This window comes from Aythya ferina (genome assembly GCF_964211825.1).
Source record: "Aythya ferina genome assembly, chromosome: 2".
Lineage (NCBI taxonomy): Eukaryota > Metazoa > Chordata > Aves > Anseriformes > Anatidae > Aythya > Aythya ferina.
The window spans coordinates 1,473,297-1,489,892 of NC_140297.1; the positions used below are offsets into that span (position 1 = coordinate 1,473,297).

Genomic DNA, 16,596 nt, shown 5'->3' on the forward strand with positions numbered 1-16,596 from the left:
GAGATCAGCTGCAAAGCTCGAGGAGTTTGTGCTGCTGTCATCTTTGAGGGCCCGCTGGGCGGAGGTCCTCCTGCTCGCGGCACCTCCTCGGGGTTTCCGCTGCTTAGGATAAGGAATAAAACTCAGTGAGCTGCTCCCCCCGTGGCCCCAAATCTGGGAGAAAAAATAAATAAATAGGGACATCGCAATTTTTAGGCATTGGGAAGGTTGTGAGGCTCCCACCCCGAATGATGCGGGGAGGTTTGCACCGCACCCCGAAGGCACGCGGGTGTCTCGGGGTGCTGCAGCAGCCTCATCTTTCCAGGAGCCCTCCCCAGGGTTTGTAAAATCAATGAAATAAAAGGATTTTTGAAAGGGCAAGACCATTTGGGGGTAATTTTGGGGTGTTTATCTCTGAAATGTGGCCTGGCCGCCAGCAGGACCGGGGCCATGTGTCTCCCTTCAAGGAGAGGGCTCAGGGTGGGTATGGGGCAGGGGGTCTGGGGTTGCCAGGGTCCCGGGTGTGATCCTGGGGTCATTCTGGGTTCTGAATTTGGGGATTCCAGATGTCCTTGGGAGTCCCAGTGTCCTGGAACTGATCCCAAGGGATGCTGCTTGTCCCAGGGGGTGCTGGTGATCCCAGGGATCCCAATGATCCAGGGGGGCCCCAGTTGTCCCAGTGTCGATCCCAGGGGGTGCTGGTGATCCTGGGGAGGTGCTGGTGTCCCGGGGCTGATTTGGGGGATCCCAGATATCCTTGGGGACCCCATTGTCCTGGTGCTGATCCCACAGGGTGCTGGTGATCCTGGGGGTCCTGATGATCCTGGGGGGCTCCCGGTCGTCCTTGTGGGTCCCAGCATCCCGGTACGGATCCTGGAAGATGCTGCTTGTCCCAGGGGGTCCTGGTGATCCTGGGGAGGTGCTGGTGTCCCGGGGCTGATTTGGGGGATCCCAGATATCCTTGGGGACCCCATTGTCCTGGTGCTGATCCCACAGGGTGCTGGTGATCCTGGGGGTCCTGATGATCCTGGGGGGCTCCCGGTCGTCCTTGTGGGTCCCAGCATCCCGGTACGGATCCTGGAAGATGCTGCTTGTCCCGGGGGGTCCTGGTGATCCTGGGGAGGTGCTGGTGTCCCGGGGCTGATTTGGGGGATCCCAGATATCCTTGGGGACCCCAGTGTCCCGGTCCCAATCCCTGGGATCCCGCTGATCCTGGGGGGCTCCCGTTTTTCCTTGGGCACCCCAACATCCCGCTACGGATCCCTGGGATCGCGCTGCTCCCGGAGGGGGATTTAAGGGAGGGGCTCCTCCCGCTTCTCCCCATCCCAGCACCTCTCGTAGCGCTCCGATGAGAACCGAAATCACCCCCAGTACCCCCAGTACCACCAGTACCACCAGTACCACCAGCACCAGCGGCGTCGCGGCGGTGCTGGCGGCAGAGGAGAAGGAGGAGGAGGAGGAGCCGGGGCGGACTCGGCGCTGTGCTGGGCGGGCAGGGCCAGGGCCAGGGGCTGCGAGCGGATGGCGGGGCCCCAACGGAGGCCGCTGAAGCTCGGGGCCCTGCGGACGATGTGAGGGGGGGGAAAGGAGGCGGCGGAGCCGAGCCCGAGCCCGAGCCTGAGCCTCCCCCCCCCAGGCCGGGCTCGGAGGGGGGCGGACAGCGGCCTCCCCGTCCGTCCCCCCCCCCCTCCCCTTCTCCCTTCTTTCTCCTCTCAGCCCCGACGGCTTCAGCCCGACCATGGGGGACTTCTACGACCCGGAGCACCCCACCCCGGAGTAAGCGAGGGCAGCACCGGGGGTTGGGGGGGGAGCAGCACCGAGCCCCCCCCTTTCCCCCTTGGGGCCGCCGCTTGCCGGCCCCGCGGCCCTGAGGCCTCGGCGGGCCCCGGGAGCGGTGGGGAAAGGGGAAAAAAACCAAAAAAACTCGAGGAAGGGAGGGGAGGAGGAAGGGAGAAGGGTGAAGGCTTCTTCTGCTTCGTCTCCCGGTGGTTGCTCGGTTCCCGGTGCTTTTTGTGCCCGCTTCGGAGCGGGGAAGGGGGGAGGCCGGGGTAGGCCGCGCATCCCCGGTCTTGCGTGAGCGCCGCGGCCGGGAGGCGGAGGGGGGAGGCCGGCAGCGGAGCGGAGCCCACGGAGGGGAGGAAGGGAAAAAAGGGGAAGGGCTCCGGCAACGCTGCCCTGCTCCCTACCGACCCCGGTTGGGCCGTGCGGGGGGTCCCAGGGTTTAGTTTGGTGGTGGAGGTGTGCCAGGGTGTTTTTATTTTTTGGCCCCTTTTTGGCTGTGGGTGTGTGGGGCAGCGCTTGGGATCCTCGGGGTGCTGCCTCTAAAGCTCTTTTCGCCCTCTCCTCGCTGTCTGGGGTTGTTTGGAGGTGAGGGGAGTGAGTCCCTGCCCCGTTTTCGGATAGAAAGGGCTCCGAAAGGAGGGGGAGCTCCTCATGGCCGGTGAATTGTGGCTCTCCCATCACGGGGCTTTCCCCTGACCCCCTCCACCACATCGTCCTGCTTTCCTTGCTGCCTGTGGAAGAGCTGCCCGTGGTGTTTTTCGCGTTGTATTATTATTATTTTTGTTGTTCTCGTTGCTTTGGACGCTGTCTTTGCATTTGTAGACGTCCCCCTCCCACCCCAAAGGATTCGGGGCTGCTCCGTAACCGGGACCGGCGGCCAGCTCGGGGCTGCGAGGAGGCAAACACCCGGCACGTAGCGGCCCCGTGCCGCTGCTGGAGCAGAATTGAAGCTAGAAACAGCCCCTTTGGAGCAAGGACAGCAGAGCAAACCTCCCGAGCGAGCGCCCCGAGCCGTGCGCTCGCCCGCCTGGAGCAGCCGGGGAGCTGTTTTCAGCTGCAGCGGGGCCTCGCGGAACGATGCCTGCGGTTTGAGCCTGCTAAAATTAGGGAGAGACGGAGGATTTGGTGCTGGGCCGGGCTAGGACTGCTGGCTGTAGTTCTTGAGGTTCTCTGGGATGTGTTTGCCTGCTGCGGGAGGGTTGTGTGGGACAAGGAGCGAGCCCTGGAGGTGGGCACCGTGCTCCTGCTTGTCCCGAGCTTTCCACCCCGTTGCTTTCAAATAGCTCCACTATCAGCCACCGAGTTCTAGCCTGGTGTAGGTATTTTGCGTTTTGGGCTAATTTAGAGTGAAATGAGTGCTGGTCCCCTGCCGAAACAGCCTCCGAGCGTGCAAAACGGGGCTGCGGGGAGAAGCCAGGGTGCTTTCTCCAACAGCTTTTATAAAAAAGAGCTCTGAACGAAACGGTCCCGCCGTGGTGGGACCTTGGTGAGGCCCCACGCTGAGGTGGATGGATCCAAACAGCCCCAAAGTCCAGTTTTCTGCTCGCGCCGTGGGCTTTTTGTCGCTTTGGGGCTTGGTTTTTTGGCTTCCTGTAGGGATTTGGGTTCTGCCTGCTGCTTCTGCCCCCAGGATCGCTCTCGGTGCCTCCCAGCGCCTCGGCACAAGGCAGAGGCACACGGCAGGGATCTGAGCCTAAAATCCCAAACCCAGGTCCCCTGGTGCGTTGTCAGCAGCGGGGGGATGTCAGCTTCTTTAAGGAAAAAGGCTTTTTAAGCCCCAAAACGCCTCTCTGATGAGCGAGGGCCTAACCCGGATTATTTTTCGGGTCTTGTTTCAGCTGGCAGGCCGGGCTCTGGGTTCGGAGCCTGAATTTGGGGCTTTTTATGGCTTTCCGGGCTCTTCTTCCCCAGGTTCTTCCGCAGCTTCCCCCCAGTGCTCTGCCGCTCCTCCCTCGGCCCAGCAGCAGCAGCTCCGCGGGATTCACAGCGTTCAACTTCAGAGGCGTTAGGAAAAGGGGAAAAAAAAACCACCACCAGCACCAAAAAAGGGGCGTCGAGCAGTCGAGGGACCCGTGCCTTCGCCAATTCGGAGCGGTTCGGGATGGAGTAATTAAGGCCGGAGCAATTAAGGCCGGAGAACAGAGCCGTCGGCGGCTGCAGGCTACCGGGCAGGAGCTTGTGATTTCCAAACAATTCCGGGAGCTTTAATCACCTGCGGGTAATTAATTGCTCCGTGCTGAGCCTGCAGGAACACCTAATACATAAACTCAGCGCCCCCAAGTCCTGGGGGCGAGGGGATGGCTCAAAAAAGAGGCCGAATACCCGGATTTTGGGTCGAGGAGGCTTTCAGAGAGTTTCCTCGCCGTGTTTTTTGCTTAATTCTCTCCCCGCGCGGCTCGACGCTTGCCTTGGAGTGGCTCGGAGCGGGCTTCATGTGGCCACGGCGCGAGGACGAGGACGTAACACGTGCCACCAGCCTTCGATCAACGCGGGCACGGAGCAAGCATCCAGGGCTCTGCTGTGTTTCTCTGCCGTCGCCGAGAAGTTTGGAGAAAACCGTTTTTTTTTTTGGTAGTTTTGGAGGGCGTTTGCTGGACCAGATTCGGTTTAATTCAATTTTTTCTCTTCCTCTGCCTCTCTGGAGGTGGTTTGGGCTCTCCAGAGGGTGCTCCTCTTCCTGCTGCTGCCTCTCCCCGGCACGTTTTACGTTTTTGGGATCGGCCCCATGGCTCCAGGAGGAACGTGCCCGGAGGGCAGAGCCTGGGGCCGAAGAAAAACGCCGGTCAGGAAGCAAAAATTGATGGGAAATCCAGGTCAGGAGGCAAAAATTGATGGGAAATCGTAAAGGAGGAGGAGGAGGGGAGGAAGAGCCGAGCTTCGCAGCCGTGCCCGAGCAAACCCGCCGCGTGCTCCGTGCTCCAGAGCTTCCCACAGCAGTTCCAGGATTTTTTACGGGACGGAGAGCAGCAGGACACAGCTGCCTTAAAGCCTTGGGGCTCCAAATGCACCCGCAGAGGTTTCGCATCGAGATCCGAGCTCCAAAAAAACCCCGGAGCCTTGTGCTCCTGCTTCCTCTGGCAAAGAAGAGGAAGAGGAGGAGGAGGAGGAGGAAGAGGAGGGTGGGTGGAAGCCCCTGCTGGAGGAGCTGCCCCCAGGACCTGCCCCCCAGGGGAGGGGCCACCTTGCTTTTCCTTTTGTTGCTTTTTTTTTTTCCCCTTTTTCCCCTTTTCCCCCTCTTCCAGCACCCAGCCCCGAGTGCTGCCCAGGTGAGGTGGAGCCGCGATGACTGTAAGTGAGCGCAGGACTTTGCTGGGGGATGGATTTTATTTTGTAATTCTGCCTTTTCCCAGCTTCTTCGCCTCCCTCGGGGGCGGCGGCGCCCTCCGAGCCTTGTGCTCGGGGGCCAGGAGCTGATATTTAAGCAGGATTTAGGCAGGATTTCCCCCCAAACTGTGGTTTTAATTCCTGGTGTCGAGCTCTTTTTAACTCAGTGGGGGCAGCTGGTTTCATCACATGCTGAGCCCGACTTCAGCGATGTGCAGGGATGGATTTTGAGCAAAAAAAGGGAAAAAAAGGTTGCTGCAGAGCCTCTTTCCCCCGTGCTGGGGGAGTTTGTGGTCAGGAAAGCCTGCCTGGCGCGATGAATTTGCTGGGTTTTTGTTTTTTTTTTTCATATTTCAGGCCAGGAGAGGCGGTGTCTTCCCCTGCCCCGACCCCAGGCACCAGCACCCAAAGGTGCAGCCCCAAACCCGTCCCCAAAAGCGGGTGCTGGGCTGGGGATGTGATGGGGGCCACGGCCCCGCTCGCAGCTGCTCCCACCTCAGTTTTGGGAGCAATTCCCCGGATTTCCAGCTTCTGTTGGAGCCAAACGTTTGATTTCTCCCCCCTCCTGCCTTCCTGTGCCGTGTCCCTTCCTCTGTGGGGCTTCTCGGGGGACAGAGTGGGGTTGCCCATTAACATCCCTGCCTTTTTTCCAGATTCCCAAAGCAAGCAGTGTGCTAGAGCTTCAGACCCGTAAGTTTTACAAACCCACTCGCTTTCGAGCACCAGCAGCAGAGCGAGTCGTAACCCGGCGCTGAAACCTGCAGAGATTTTCCCCAAATTTGTGGTTTTTTTATTTTTTTGCAGTCCCCAGGCTGCCATTTCCTCCGGGATTTTGGCTTTTGCCCTCGGTTTCCCTAAGAAAAGGAGGCGATTGCTGCCCAGGTAGCAGCGAGGCTTTCAGATGGACCTGTGCTAATGCCTGCATAATGCCAGGCTGAGGCTTTTTTTTTTTTCCCCTCTGGCAGAGTCGTTAGCCCTGCAGGTCTTAGATAAAAAGAGTTGCAGGCTTGCAGAAAATAAAAAAAGAAAAGGAGCTAGGGGAGATGAGGCTCTGCTCAGCCCCCACTTTTGCCCTGATGCATGCCAGGTTTGGCATTTAGGCTCCAGGAGCCCGAGGGCGTGCTGTTTCTTTGCTTTTTTAGCATAAGCAAAGCCCACAAAGCCCCACAAAGCCGAGCTTGGGCTGTGGGTTCCGCCTGGAAAAGGAGAGAAGTCTACAAAGGAGAAAAGTCTCATTCACACCGATGAATCTCTAAGGGATGCTGAGCCTGGGGAGGAAAAATACACCTGTATTTTTCTTATTATTGTGCCCAGGATGAGCTGGGGAGGTGTAAACCTTGTGCAGGGCGTGGGGAATTTGGGATTTCCTCGCTCCGGGAGCAGTGCGGGTTCGTGGTGTGTTTGCAGACCCATCCGTTGCGTTTTATTTCGGGTTTTCGCCAGCCCCTTCCTCTTGAAATTCGCAGAAAAACGCCGGTAAAAGCCCGAGCCCGTTGCTAATTTTAACAACGATTTGTTTTACGTGCCTGAGGATAGCAAAGAGCTGGGTGCTGGGACGATGTCCCCGGCTCGGGGACAATCCTGCTTCGCTTCCTCTCTCTCTCTCTCTCCTATCGTGGAAAACCCGTGTGACTCCCAGCCCGGCGTGGGAGGAACTTTGGCAAAGCGTTCCCGGCGCCTTGCCTCATTTTGGCAACCCGATTTTTGTGTTCGAGGCTGGGGCGGAAAGGAAGAGGCTGCGGCCCCGGCTGCCTCCTGGCTGCTCCTCTCGGAAACCCCTTCCCGGCGATACAGAGGGGAAAAAAAATAATTCTGGTTTGCCTAAAAGTGGCTGCTGGATGCTCTCGAGGAAATCTCCGTGGCTGAGAGCTGCCCCCGGGACCTGATTATTGATTGCATCTGGTTACCGGTGTGAACGTTTTGGGGTTGGGTCTCGGCCGTGCTTGACCTTGGTGCTGTTCTCACCCCCTCCAGTGCTCGCTTTTGAGCTTTTAACTCCTCCTTCCTGATGGCCGTGCGTTTTGGGGAAGCCTGGGACTCTGCTTTTTGAGATCCTAAAAAGGGTTTGCTCCTTTTGGGCAGCAATTCGTGCCGAAATGCTGTTCCTAAAGGCTTCCGGCCGCCCCGTCGGCACGGCGCTGAATTACCGGTGTTCCCAACCCCATTAAATCACCTGCGGTGCCCTTTGTGTATCCACGGCTTGCTCAAGCTGCCGGGTCGTGTTTCCTCAATAAACACAAGCCCTGATATTGCTGCTGTAGGGGTGATTTATACCCCGTTAATAAGCTTTATCAGCCGGACCCGAGCCTCTGCCGTATTTTTACCGCTGGCGATCGGGCTTTCGAGCCGGTTGCTCCTAATTCTTGGTTGCTGATTGCTCAAATGGGGAAATACCCAGTTGGTTCCGTGCTGTCGCTGCGGAAACGTGCCTGAAACCTCTGCATCCCTTCGTGTAGTTTCCATTTAGGGGCCAAAATATTTCCCGAGGCTCTCCAGGTGTCGGGCACGGCGAGACCGGAGCAGCGCAGTTCGTCCTCCTCGCTCACGGAGGAGCTGCTCGGCTGTTGAGGCAGGATCCTGGCTGGCTTGCCGGCCGTCAGCATCCTTCAGGATGCTTGGTTTTGGGAGATTTGCTCCGGAAAAGCAAATTTCCTTGCAGAATTGTCCATGTTCAGATCCCCGAGGTGCCCTCCGAAGCTGCCGGTGGGCTGGGCGCAGGCTGGCGCGGCCACGCTTGGGGTGGCAGAGGTCTAAGGGTGAGTTTTGTGGTTCTGCCTGATGTTCACCCCTTCTTTCTGTGTTTTCTTTTGCATGTTTTCCCGGCTGGATTGCAATAGAGAAGAAGAAAATGAGGTGAGTAAAATTAATTCCTTTCTTATGGCACTCCTGAAGCAGACTTTAGCCCAGCGTGGTTGTTCGGAGTTAGGGATTTCCTGAGCCTTGGGGCCAGATAAACCAAAGGGCAAAACCCAACCCCGCCTGCTTGGACAGGGACGAGGGACATCTTCATGTTTTATTCTGATGTTTTGGGGTGTTTTCAGGTCAATGGTCAGGTCTGGAGGGGAAGGGAGCTCCCTCAGAGCCACCTCTGCATCTCTTTGCTCGTGGCCGCGGGCAGCAGAGCGCGGTGGTGCCTCTGAGTCACTGCTCTAGGTAGGTTCTGCTCTCTGCACCACGACAAGATGAATATTTAAGGACTTCATCCATGGAAAACGAAGCCTTCTGCTGCATTAATGTGTGGGGAAAGGAGGAAACTTTCCGGGACTGGAACGTTTTATGACACCCCAGCTGAGGGAAAGACCGCCGCTAAATAATTTTTGATGCTTCAGGACCACGTCTGCTCTGGCTGAACGTGCTGTGCGTGCTCCTGCCTTCCCAGCAGCTGGAGAGCTGCAGGGGCACTGCCTCGTGCTGCTCCAGTCGTTCCTCAGCAGTCATTCATCTCCGTGGAGTACGCAGAGCGAGCTCCTGCCGCCTTCCCCCGCTGCACTACGCCCACAGCAGCGTGCTGGGGAGCGTTTGCTGTCTGTGAAACATGAAAGGCAGGAGAACTTTTCCACTACTCTGCCAGTAATTGCTCCCTCTTAAATTTCAAAAGCTACCTGTGGAATGTATTTTACATTTATGTAAGGCATGTTTTTTAAACTTGGTGCTATTTAAGGAGAAAAAAATATCCCTGGAAGGGTGAGCATGTGAGGTTGAAACATTTGTTCTGAGATGCGTGATCTCTGCTGAAGAGATACGAAAAGCAGTGGAATGAAGCTCAGCAGCTCCTTTTTTTCCCTCCAGTCCTGCGTTTTGTGCAAAGGTGGCTGGATCCAAACCCTGTTATTCGTGTGCAAGCTCAGGTTTCAGCTCTGTTGTGCTTAGAGATAGAAAGGTTGTAATCAAAACAACTGGCATAGATTTCCGTAACTGAATTTTGGACATAAATAATTTCAGCAAAGTTCTACTAAGACAACTCCAGAATGCTGGTGCACTGTATTTACTGTGATTTTATATATATATGTAGTGTATAATTGATATAACAGGTGAATCCCAGTCCATGATAACAGTTTGGATTCAGATTTGTGGAGACTTTTTCCCTTAGACATCCGGATATGTGTGAAGATGGGAACCTGATTTCTTACACTTAGGTTCTTTCAATGCATATGCCCAGGTCAGGGTAGAAAGGTGTCGATTTCTGGTCACGGAAGGAGAAGAAGTGACCCAACAAACTCACAAAATGATGTTCCCTTGCTCTCGGAGGACGGTCTCGGTAGCGTTCAGACATGTAGAAACTCCAACCAAGTGGGCTGAACGCTTGGTTTTGTCCTTTATGCTTCGTGAATTTGGTTGTGTGCACTTGTGGATTAGTCTGTTGTGTAGGTTCAAAAAATAGATAATTTCTAACGTGTTCATCCCTTTGAAAACAGTATTTTCAGCAGCCTTTCTAGAGATGAGTGTGGGACAGTGTTGGTGAGGAAGACAAACATGTGGACGTGCCTCTTGTCAAGAAAGGTGCCCTTTCAGCATCCGAGCTCATTTCAGAGCACCCGTGAGGTGGCACCAATTGTAAAGGATTCAGATTTTTGCCCCCAAGGCGTGCATGGTGCTAGGCTGGGTAGCCAAGACGAAGTCATATGGAGGCCATGACATGGTTCACACAATGAAAATAGTAAACCCACGTGTTTCGTCGGATATGAGGTTATATTTGTTTAAATTACATCTAGGCATGCAAGCAAAATGGGATGGGGCTTCCGTTCCACCACCCTCCTTAATAATTTACCGCGGTGCCTTTAGCCTTAGCAGCTGTGCGTTGTGTTACAGAAGTTAAAGGATAACTAAGCACATCGTAAGTCACCGTGGGCAGCAGGAAACCTCTGCTGCTGCCAGCGATGTGTTCATGCAGTAGTTATGGGAGGGAAACCTCGCCGTGTACGGTGTTCCGACTGCTAGGACTGTTTGCATTGGAGTCATGCTCCTCGCCCAGAGTGTGATTAGAATAATGCAGTTTGGATTTGTGGGGATGAGGGAGATGGAGAGGAGCACCCCTTTAGCACAGCGTGACAGCATTCGTCTTTGGGGATCGTGCTCTTGTTCCGCTGCGGTGGATAGCGATAGAGCTTCTGCGGGGACAAGCCCGGAGCTTTAAAATAGGTGGACAAACGCCAAGGCAAATAAACACGCTCTGCTTTTTGCTCTGAAAGCTGCTAATCTTGGGCTTTGATAACTGCGTTCTGTAAGGTGAGAGGTTCTTTACTCTGTGTTGACCTGTTTGTTAGCCCGAGACTTGTTGGGAAGGATGAATGCCCGAGATAAAGCAGCACGTGGGAAAGGACGGGGCCTGAAGCTGTGGCTGTAGCTCTTGGTAGCCTGCCTCACCCCGAAACCAAACGCATCCAGGTGCAGTCTGCCGGGGTGTGAAAGCAAACACACCTAAGGCTTAAAAGTGCAGGGTGTTTGGTGTGAGACCATAGAAACAGAACAAATAAAGTGGCGCTCTCTCTTCGATTAACTTAGTGTGTCGAACCCCTTCTTTTTTTTTTTTTTTTAATAAGAATTAAAAAAGAACTTTCAGCTTGGTTATTAATAAGTCAGTTAAAAAGCCTCAGCCTGAATCCCAGAGGAGGTACTGTTCAAGACTCGAAATGAGCAGATAATTGATTTTGATCAAAAGAGAGGCAGGCTCAGAAAAGCAGCGTGGCTGTGCTGTCCCAGACTTCAGCCCAGGATATCAATTTCTATTTTATAATCATAAAAAATTCACCAGGTAGAAGAAAATTGCTCAGTGCTCCTGTAGAACAGAGTTGTTTTTTTTTTAAAAAAAACCTTCTTCTAACAGCCTTTTTTTTTTTTTTTTGTCTTTTCCAGAGCAAGACTGAAACCGTGCAGAAAGCTGGCTTTATCAAAGGCCCAGTGTTCAAAGGTGTTGCTTCTAGTCGCTTTTTGCCCAAAGGCACCAAAACAAAGGTTAACCTTGAGGAGCAGGGAAGACAAAAAGTGTCTTTCAGCTTTAGTTTAACCAAGAAAACCTTACCGAACAGATTTCTGACCGGTCTCGGAAACGAGAAACAAAATGAAACTCAGAACTCCCCAGCAGTACCCCTTCAGACTGACTTTAACCCCAAAATTAAAATGGACCTTGGGGATGCTGCTGGTTCAGCTGAGGAGTCCTCGCCTCCAAAACCGAAGGTAGAACTGGGGAAGATCCATTTTAAGAAACATTTACTTAGCGTCACTACCAAACCACCGCCACCAGCTGCAGCAGCGACGTTGCCGCCGTCGGCTCTGGCACCGGTAACGGAACCGGTGGCAGCGGCCGCGGACTTCCCGTCGACACCGCCACCGCCGCCTCCACCTCCTCCAACAGCATCACCAGCAGCATCCATGCCAGTTCCCGCAGCAGCAGCCTTGCCACAACTGCCCGTAACGCTCATGTCGACGCTGCTGCTGTCGCCGCCTGTAGAAGCAGAAGTCCCGGCTTCGAAGGAGCCGTGTCGCGTGGTGCCGAAGGAGGCTTTGGAGCTGGACGTCAAGCAGGATGCAGTATCGCACGGTTTGGAAGAGCACGTAACCCTACACACGGCCGAGCAGGTGGAAATAACTCCACAGAAGGAAGATTCCCATATTGGGAAAGACGACGAGGTGTCAGACAGCTCGAAGGGTGCTTCTCTGGGCTCTAGGAAACAGGGTTCGAAGAGGAAGTTCTCCCAGTCCGACGGCGCGTTGCTGGGCTCCGAGTCTGACGAAGACTCTGTGAGGACTTCTTCCAGCCAGCGCTCGCATGAACTGAAGATATCCAGTGCGGAAAAAGAGAGAGATCCCAGGAAAAGCTCTGCGTCGCTCAGGGGAGAAGATCTGGTGAAGTCCTCCTCGCGCTCCAAGTCGGACAGAGATGAGAAGTATTCTAGTTATTCCAAGTCGGAGCGAGATTCGCGGTACTCGTCGTCCCGGTCGAGGTCAGACAGGGACAGACGGCGAAGCCGGTCTCATTCTCGTTCCCGGTCCGATCGGGGCTCCCGAACCAGCTCTTCGTACTCGAGGTCGGAGCGCTCGCATTACTACGAGTCCGACCGCAGATACCACCGGAGCTCCCCTTACAGAGAAAGGACAAGATACTCTCGTTCGTACGCGGATTCGAGGGCGAGGGAGAGCTCTGATTCGGAAGACGAGTACAGGAGGACACATTCCAGATCTAGCGACTCGAGGCGCACGTCGTCCCACTCCTCTTCGTACAGAGATTCAAGGACTTCTTACTCTAAGTCGGACAGGGACAGCAAAATAGAGTCATCTCATGGTGACATGGAGAGGAGAGGAAAGTCTTCTTCAAAAGCAGATAGAGATTCAAAACGGACTTCAGAAAGTGAAGTAACCAAAAGGTGCTCTCCCCTTAATGAGCTCGGGTATCGAAAGGGGACATCCCATTCTAAGCCTGACAGTAATGTGAATTCCTCCCGTTATAAGTCCACCCCTTCAAAGACCCCTGCGCCAAAGCCTGATAAATTTAAAAGTTCTTTCTGTTGTACAGAATCGGTTGAAGAAATAAAGCAGCAGTCTAATTCTCTAGATTTAGAGACCTCTTGTCTAAAAAGCAATGAGATCCGAGTGTCCATTGCAAAAAGATTTGAAAGGGAAAAGACACTTTCTCCATTAAATCAGTTAAATGATTCACCCACTTTTAAAAAGACAGATGAATCAAAAGCTGGTTTTCCTCATTCGAGGTCCGAGGAACTTGCAGGAAATGAATGCCATGACAGTGTTAAGGAGCAAGAGACTTTAGTAAAGGTAAAGCACGAGCAGTTAAGAACGTGTTTCCCTATGGAAATGAATATAAATGGGTCCCCAGAGGGTAGGTCTGATGACTTGGCAACTCTCAGTGCCTCCAAAACAGAGGATGTCGCAGCGTCTTCTGACGATAGCCTGTGTAGGTTGGAAGTGTCACCCGTCGTAAAGACGAGTAAGTCATATCCATTGCCATCGAATGGATTTGAGAGCACGTATGCCTCTAAAGAGCACGAGCTAGGTGATTCTCGTGTTCAGTCCAGCGAGTGTAGCAGCCTGTTTAAGGAAACGGAGGCTCCGGTCCCAGAGCAGCAGTGCGAAGCTATGCCTTTGCCAGTCGTGAATGTAGATCACTCTAAAACGTTAATTAAGAAGCTGGATGATCAGGCGACTCCATGCGACAAAACCAAAGAATCAGTTTTTTGCTACATTTCCGATGATGCTACCCCTTCTTTGTACCATTCGGAGGTTGAAATCGAAGCAGAACCAGCAGAGCTAAAAGTTACCTCTGAGGCGTTTCTGGACGTGCACGTCGAACCGCAGACGGTGACGTGCGACTATGAAAGCCCAGAGGATCAAAATTCCAAGTCCGCCTGTGAAGACGATCAGTATCACATGAACCATGCCCATAAAACGAGCCTAGCTGTGGACAGCTCGAGCAGGGATTCCTCCCAGGACGGCTATTCCCCCCGAATCAGGTTGGACAATCCCGTGGTCGCGCAGCATCCCGAGGGCAACGTCCCCTCCAAGTGGGACAGGGCCCCGCCAAGCCAATGCGAGAGGCCAGCACACCATGTGGAAGCTGAGGAGATGCTGGAGGTGGACACCCGGCACGTCGACCTTCCTTTGGCGAAAGGCAAGCTGTCGTTCAAGGACGAGCATTCGTATTACTCCGAAGTGCCGCTGGAGCACCGCAGCAGAGAGGTCGCGGTGGAAGAAAGCGCGGTTTCTACCGAGGGACTTGGGTCTGATGACCTGAAAGAGCAAGGCCTCGGCACCTCAGTTGAGGACGCCGGGAACGGGCCCTTGGTGGCGTCGGCTTTTCCAGACGCTTTGTTTCCATCTTGCGACGTTGTGGTCACCGCCGAAGAAACGGAAACCCTAACGCAGGCCCCGACGTGTGACAGCAGCGGCGGCGCCTCCGACTTCGTTCCCGCTCGCCATGACGATTACTCGGACACGGCCGAGAGCGACAGCGAGGCGGGCAGCGACGACAGCGAGACGGAGGATTCCGATTCCGACGACGGCGTGCCGCGGAAACGGCTCCAGTCGGTTGTGGTTGTCCCCAAGAACTCCACCATCGCCATGGAGGAGAGCAGCCCGTGCTCCTCGCGGAGCAGCCAAGGCAACCGGCGCTACTCGGACCACTGGGACGACGAGAGGCCGGAGCCCAGCCGGCCTTACTACGAAGAGAGGCCGGAGAATATGGCGAGTAAAAACGGCCCGCAGGCAGAGAGCAGGTGCTCCCCTCGGGGCATGGAGAAGAGCCCGGCCTCTTCCACCGAGCTCAGCAGGAAGGAGCCCGAAGAGCTTCGTCCAGACGCTTGCCAGCCTCAGAGCGACGGCGTTGACAGCACGAGTCAGGCAGATCTGGCGGCGGATTCTGATGGCAAACCCAACCCGGACGAGAGGCTGAAGGAGCTGGTGTCCGCGGGTAGACCTGTTGGCCTGCAGGAGGAGCGGCCATTTTGTCTGCCCGAGAGCTTGGAAAGCGCCGATAACTCTCGACACCAAGCCAACGCTTCCCAGCCGGACAGCAGGCAGGGGAAGGGTGGGCTTAATCAGTCTGGCCTCGGGGAGTTCTCCAAAGTGGACGGTTTTCATACAGCGGAGGATTTGGGTGGTTTGGGCTGGGATTTCTCCCAGCCGGAGAAGCCCAGTAGCACCTACCAGCAGCCGGATAGCAGCTTCGGGGTCTACTCAGGCTACGTTTACCAGCCAGGTTCGGGAGCCTACAGCGGCTCTCAGAACTACTGGCAAGGCAACGGTTATTGGGACGCGAGGTCTGCTAGCAGGCCGTCTGGAATTAATTACGAACGGATTCAAGGGCAAGTGCCGGATTCTCTAACGGAGGATCACGAGGAGTACGAGGAGGATGACCGCTGGGATGATGAGTGCAAGGCTCGTTTTGCCAGCTCCCCGAGTAAATTCCACGCTCCTGAGCAGAAAGAGGCAGGTTCTGTGCAAGCCCACGAGATCAGCAGCAATTCCACCAAGGAGCCGGGGTCCGCCGGGGAGAAGAAGGAGGAGGTGAAGGCTTTGGAAAAAAACGACGTGAAGGAGCGAGGGCCGCCAAAAAAAAGGCGCCAGGAGTTGGAGAGTGACTCTGAGAGCGATGGCGACTCGAGGGAGAGGAAGAAGGTAAAGGCAGAGGGGGAGCAAGCGGAGGCGGCACCTCAGGACTCCTCCATGGTTGGTCGCTTGTGCATCATGGACGACTTCCGAGACCCGCAGCGCTGGAAGGAGTTTGCCAAGCAAGGCAAAATGCCCTGTTACTTTGACCTGATTGAGGAAAACGTGTACTTGACAGAAAGGTAACTGAGTTTTCTTTAATTTTATTTTTTTTTACTTTTACTTTTTCAATTTACTTTGAAAATTTTAAAATTTTCTTTAATTTTATTTTTTTTACTTCTAGATTTCAACTTGTATTTGATTCTGTGATAGCTTTTTTTTGATTTTTTTTCTTCCTTTTTTTTTTTTTTCCTGTGTTTTCTGCTGTCCACCATTCATATGACCCCCCCTGCCAGTGGTGGGGCTGCAGTAGAGCCCAGAGCAGTGCAGCAGCATCACCCCCCGGGCTTGTCAGATCTCATTTTTTTCAGAGTCCCCAAAGGACAACCCTCAAGACAAAGGGAAATCTGGGCATGGGAAAGGTTCTGGACACACGTTGGGTGTTTTCAAAGGCTTTGGGTGCTTGCACGTAATCATTTATCATCTCAAACAAGTTATTTTAGCTCTAACAGCTGCAATTTGAAATACCAGAAGTGAGCTGCTGATTGATGAGCCCTTCTGCATGGGAATATTGACCAGGATGTGGTCCCTTGGAAAAAAAAAATCTGTTTTTGAGCTTTGGGCTTCAGCAAGTGTGTTGCTTCAGAGCTCAACAACCTTCATCCTTGCCCCAAAATATTAAATCCTGCTTTAATGGAGCTCTGTACCAGTTTGTAACCAGTCCTTGGGCAGCCTGGGGTAAGGCTTGCTCATCATACATGCCTGTTAAAGCTCCTTTCTCACCTCGGGATGCCTCCCTCTCATAGTCTGAGGCAGAATAAAGCAGGGCTGTTTTTCAAACACCCAAACAAACACCAAACCCTTCTGCAGCGAGGGCACGGCAGCGGTGCGGGGGAGCTCCACGCGCGTGGATTTACACACGCGCTGGGTTTTCTGTAGCGGGTCTTGATACTCAAGTGTTTGTTGCTTCATTTGGCTGCTCTGAACTGTGTTGTTCGCCAAAATGCTTTAACACATTTATATAAAAAACATAATTCTTAATTCAGAGCCTGAATATAGACCACTTACATGTAGACAAAACTTGCTGTTTATTTCAACCCAAGTTTGTTTTTTTTTTTTTCTTACGCCTTTTTTTTTTTTTGTCTTGCTGGGATCCTCACTCCAAAGCATTTCCCTTGCAAGGGCTAATTATCCTGTGGCAACTAAAATATCACTTAGTAGATGCCTTTGGTGCCCTACCTTTGCTGTAACTCCAGTTTTCATATATATATATATTTAAGTCATCTTACTTGACAG

The 16,596-nt window shown here is 54.1% G+C and overlaps 1 protein-coding gene across 1 annotated transcript in view; it reads left to right on the forward strand.

Annotated features, from left to right (window-relative positions):
- The first annotated feature begins 1,467 nt into the window (after nucleotides 1-1,467).
- Nucleotides 1,468-16,596, forward strand: part of SETD2 (SET domain containing 2, histone lysine methyltransferase) — a 50,127-nt gene continuing 34,998 nt past the window's right edge. Inside the window, exons 1-3 of the mRNA XM_084509362.1 lie at nucleotides 1,468-1,755; nucleotides 7,923-7,938; nucleotides 10,939-15,383. Coding sequence (XP_084365488.1) covers nucleotides 1,718-1,755; nucleotides 7,923-7,938; nucleotides 10,939-15,383 — 4,499 coding nt within the window. The 5' untranslated portion in view covers nucleotides 1,468-1,717. The remainder of the gene's footprint in view (nucleotides 1,756-7,922; nucleotides 7,939-10,938; nucleotides 15,384-16,596) is intronic.